We start from the raw sequence: 5,030 nt of genomic DNA on the forward strand, positions 1-5,030 counted from the left end.
CTTGATAATTCCTACCATTCTCATAGTTTTTGGATTATGGGTTCTTGTGATAGCATTTAGTGAGATTTCTGGTTCCTGGTGCATAAAAAATTTTCCAAGATCTTCCTCATCTTTTCCCACTATTTCTTCAACTGTGATGGAATCCTCCTCAACCTTCTCAATAAGAAACAATTTAGGGACAGCACAAACATGACCCTTACTCCACTTGGCATCACATGAATAACACAACCCCTTCTTCCTCCTCTTATCCATCTGAGCAGGAGAAATTTTCTGAACCGGTACAAAAGCCTTAGTATTCTCCTGAGTAGAACCTTTCTGCTGGTTATTCCCTCCAACTCCTCCTTGATATTGTCTAGGTTGAGAAAATTGCATCCTATTACCATAAGGATTCCCATATATCATAAAAGCAGAGTTGTTTTCACCCCCAACACCCTGACTTCTACTAGAACCCCACATTGACTTACCAGATTTGATGTTATTTGCAAGACATTCCTCCTGAATCTTTGCCAAAGAATAGGCATCATTCAATGTCTAAGGGTTAAACATTCTAACAGGCAATCAAATATCATCCCTTAATCCTCCCAAAAAACAACTTAGTTTATGGGGATCAATCAACCTATGGACTCGATTTGCCAAGACTTCAAACTGAGTCTTATAGTCATCTAAAGAACCAGTTTGTTTTAACTTGGATAGAGACTCCATAGGATCATCATAAGACCCTCTACCAAACCTCACTTGAATAGCTATCAAGAACTCACAACTGGAAAGATTATTAGCACTACGTAAAGCTTGAAACCAAGACAAAGCCTTACCTTCCATGTGAAATGCAGCAATACTCAACCTCTGCTTTTCAGGGATGTCATAAAACTCAAAAAATTGTTCTGCTCTATAACACCAAGCATCTGGATCGTCCCCATTAAAACAAGGAAATTCCAGCCTCAAGCCTTTAGTGTAAAGTCCCTCACTAAAGCTTGATGACTCCCTCCTTGATTGCCTTCCCCACTGAGCTGGATGAACTCGAGGGTCATCAACATCCTCCTCCGCCTGATGCATTGTGCCCTTCTGTTTACACACATTGGTTATCTCAGCTCGCATGTCAGCCCTCAGGTCAGCCTTCATATCATTCATCTTCTGCCTAATACTGGCAGCCAAAGTGGTAAGAGCAATCTGAATTTCTCTCATTTCATCATTCTACTGATCTTCTGCCATTGCAGACCTCGTTTTCATGAAGAAAGAAAGAAGAGAAAAGGAAGAAAAGGAAAAAAAAAAAAAATTCAATGGATCAAAGGGCTTTGATACCACTTGTTATAGTGCTGATAATGAATGCACTGTAATTGAGCTTTTAACAAGAGAGAAAGAATGTAAAAGAATGGAAAAGAGAGAGAAATGGAAGGATCTTTATTGAACAAGCAATTTTGAGGATTGCTTAACCTCCATGAACATTTCAAGGATGCTCTACCTCCAAGTTCAGAATGAACTTACAACCATCAAAAGCTAACCAATTACAGAATGAGCTATAGACTTTATACTATGCTGTAGCTGCTAACAAACTTAACAGAAACTAACTACCATAACAACTAACTGCTAAGTAGTTGCTGCAGCTCCTACATTCCCCCACGTGCCTTCTCAAACCCTTGCCAGCTGTCTTATAATGTCTTGAAAGCATAAGAAATGCCACCTCAGCTCTTCAGGTACAGCCTGTTGCAAAGTAATTGACATTGGATTAAACAATGACTAATGTGTTACTTATAATTATTTATTGTGACAGTTGTCTAAATTCTGAACTTTTTTTATATGTTGTGTTGAATTTTAAAAAATAAAAAATAAAAAAATAAAAAATAAAAAAAAAGTTAACCGGTTATGATTTAATATTTAAAGAATTTTTTTTAAAGTACAAGTAAATGTAAATTTTGGGTCAAATATTTTTGATTTTTTAATATGGGCTCTTTTTATAGCAATTGGGCCCAAGAAGACACTAAAAATACAAAAAAATAAAAAATAAAAAAAATAAATGAGGGTAAAAAAAAAGCCCAAAAAGCCCTAAAGAAAGCCCAAAAAGGCAAAAAAAAAGCCCAATTTTTAAAAAATGGTTAACGGACGGTTATCTATTTCATTAACTGCTAACCGGCGGTTAACCACTAACCGGCGGTTAACCGCTAGCGGTTAGCGGTTGCGGTTAGTAAAATCTACTAACCGCTAAGGCAGTTATGGTTATTGCCAATAACTGCTAACCGTAACCGCCTTGACACCCATAGAGAGAGAGTTATTTCATGGGAATATAAGTTCAAGAAAATAAACATCTAATACATGCATGGTTGAAACTTGAAAGAAGTAAAAATTGAAAACATTTAACACGATAAATTAATCTTTCATAAGCTAAGTAAAGACTTAAATATTATCTTATAAAAATTTTAAAAATAAAAAATAAATAAATAAACTAATCAAGTAAAAGCAGGTGCGCTTGCTCTTCCAAATGTTCTTCTCTTTCATAATTGTTAATTCTTGGTCATCCACTCATCCATGCTAGTGAAAAGGGCGATAAAGTAGACATTATATTATAGTAGACTTATATTTAATATGTTAGATTTTATTTAAGGTTAATTTAGATTAGTTTTGTTATCAGTATTTTATGAGTTCTACTCCAAATCTGAGTCTTTGTAATATTTCTATTTAAATGACAATATTTTAATAAAAATTATCAGAAACTTAATCCCAAACCTTGTGTTTGAAAAATAGTTATTAGGTTTCCTTAATATTTAAAAGGTCTAGGTTCCCTTAGAATCTAAAGTCTAGGTTCCCTCATAACCTAAATTCTATGCCCGTTACTTATTCACGTAACACACAAACAAATGTGGTACAAATGGCATAGAAAAAAAGAATTGTGGTCCCATAAAAATTTAGTCTAAACTGCTGAAAAATTTAGTACAGATTCTATCCTAAATAATGTAGGAAATTTAAAAGAAAATCGATGTACATTTTGATAAGTGATTGAATTGAAAATTAAAATATATTTAGAAATAATTTTTTGTGGATTTTATTTTGCTTATATTATCTTAACACCAAATGAATTCTTATTTTATTATTTTATTTTTTATATATTGATTTAATTTTTAATCTTAATATATTTCTCGTTCATGATTTGATCATATCAACAAGAATAATTGGTTCTATGATCATCATCATATTTCTCACCGACAAATAATTAATACTCAAAAAAAAATAAAAAAATAAAAACATCACACATCCGCTTGAATATAAGTTTAATGAAATAAACATCTAATACATTGTTGAAAATGTTTAACACGATAAATGAATCTTTCATAAACTAATTAGTAAAGACTTAAATATTATCTTATCGAAGAAAAGAAGGTAATGATCAAGTAAAAAGCAGATAGTCTTGCTCTTCCACATGTTCCTGTCTTTCATAATTGTTAATTTTTGGTCACTCTTGCTAGTGAAAAGCCTGAAAAAATAGCAAATATGAGATTTGAAGAGATTATTATTTCAATATATTGACCACACAGAATAGTCAAATGAAAAGAGTATTACAAAAATTGCATATTAATTAAAGTAAAACAATTGACATACAACCTTTCCTTCTTTCAGGCAGCGTAGATGCTCATGGTGCAGCATACTTGTTTACAATTGATCCCATGGTCAAAGAAAGGAAGTTGACTGATGCTACTCCGTCTTCAGCCTTGCCTATCCCGCCCACCACCCTTGCTCTAGTCCCCAGAGTAGTTTGCCAGGAAGAAAGAGTAGCTTAGGTCAAGTTTCCGTAGTAGAGTAGTTCTCTGGATAAAGAGATGGGGGGCATGATCAAAGCAGAAGACTCTCAATATATTGTAGCTCGTTATGCTCCATTAAAGAAAGCAATCCATCATAAACCCAAATATCCACATAATTCTCTTTCAAACTACTTATTAGATGATCCGGAAACTTCATCACTCGGAATTCCTCATCACACATATGAAACAACACAACCACACGTTCAGGACAGGAAGATGCCCTATCTCTTTCATGATTTCCAAACCAGTGGATTGCCCCATTCACGAAAGCCTCCTTATATGGATATATAGTATGTTTAAAATCATCAGCAACCCTAGCCGTCTCCCAAGTGCCTGTGCAGAGTTTATACAGGTCATACAATTCCAAGGGTGCGTGCGGTTCATAGACTATTCTCAACACCTTGTAATCATTACTTTTATGGTCAAAATCGAACCCGTAAGCACGGTAGACAATGCCGGCCCATACAAAAATGGAAGGTCGAGGAAGAGTGAGAGACATTCTTATTGCAGGGTTCCAAAGAATCAGTGACTCTTGGCGATCATCCATATATTTGGTAATCGTTGTAAAAAGTATTAAACCCTTGCAATCATGTAGGATTCTATACTTTCTACCTCTAATTTGGCATGGATATTCAAGTTGTTGAAACTCTTTGAACGAACCATCCATATGGTGTAATTGGTGTTGCCACACTCTGTCTTCATAGCGATGAAAATGTAATAGGTGAATGTAATTGTCGGCGCTCTCACTATGTTGGGTGTGCATGGAAATAAATGAAGGACTTGAAATCAAAGATTTCCATGATTTACAAACACATTGGAATCGTAAAAGTGATTTCACGCCTACTCTTACCAGGATTTCATTATGAAGATCATGTGGAAGAATAAGCCGGTTTGACATTTCTGTGATTTTTTCCATTTTCTTCAATTTGCGTGGCTTGGAGAAGACAAACTCCAAAGGGACTTGAAGATGCTCCTTCTCTTTCTCTCTTGCCGCTTCTCCAAGAAAAAAGCAAAAAAAAAAAAAAAACCCAAAGAAACAACAATCTCATGCGGCTCTCGCTCTCAAAGAAGAAGAAGAGGGCTCTTTCTTTTTTCTTCTTAGTGCATTTATAGATGCTTTTTTTAAGTCGTTTATAACCTAAATACCAAACGCAATAGAAAAGGTCGTTTAGTAGTTCAATGTAGAATTCATCTTGTGTAATTCTAAAAGTCTCTTTTTTTTTTTTGAAGTGAAACTTAATA

General features: G+C 34.5%; 1 protein-coding gene across 1 annotated transcript; it reads right to left on the reverse strand.

The window, feature by feature from the left end:
* Positions 1-3,819: 3,819 nt before the first annotated feature.
* LOC132177262 (F-box/kelch-repeat protein At3g06240-like) lies at positions 3,820-4,335 on the reverse strand. Its single transcript, XM_059589513.1, has one exon. The coding sequence runs from the start codon at positions 4,333-4,335 to the stop codon at positions 3,820-3,822; it is 516 nt and encodes a 171-aa protein (XP_059445496.1).
* Between the last annotated feature and the right edge of the window lie 695 nt (positions 4,336-5,030).

The sequence above is a fragment of the Corylus avellana genome, chromosome ca4 (genome assembly GCF_901000735.1).
Source record: "Corylus avellana chromosome ca4, CavTom2PMs-1.0".
Lineage (NCBI taxonomy): Eukaryota > Viridiplantae > Streptophyta > Magnoliopsida > Fagales > Betulaceae > Corylus > Corylus avellana.

What these genes read in the sequence shown, in the direction of transcription:
- LOC132177262 (XM_059589513.1), bottom strand. Translation starts at nt 4,335, where the DNA reads ATGGATGATCGCCAAGAGTCACTGATTCTTTGGAACCCTGCAATAAGA.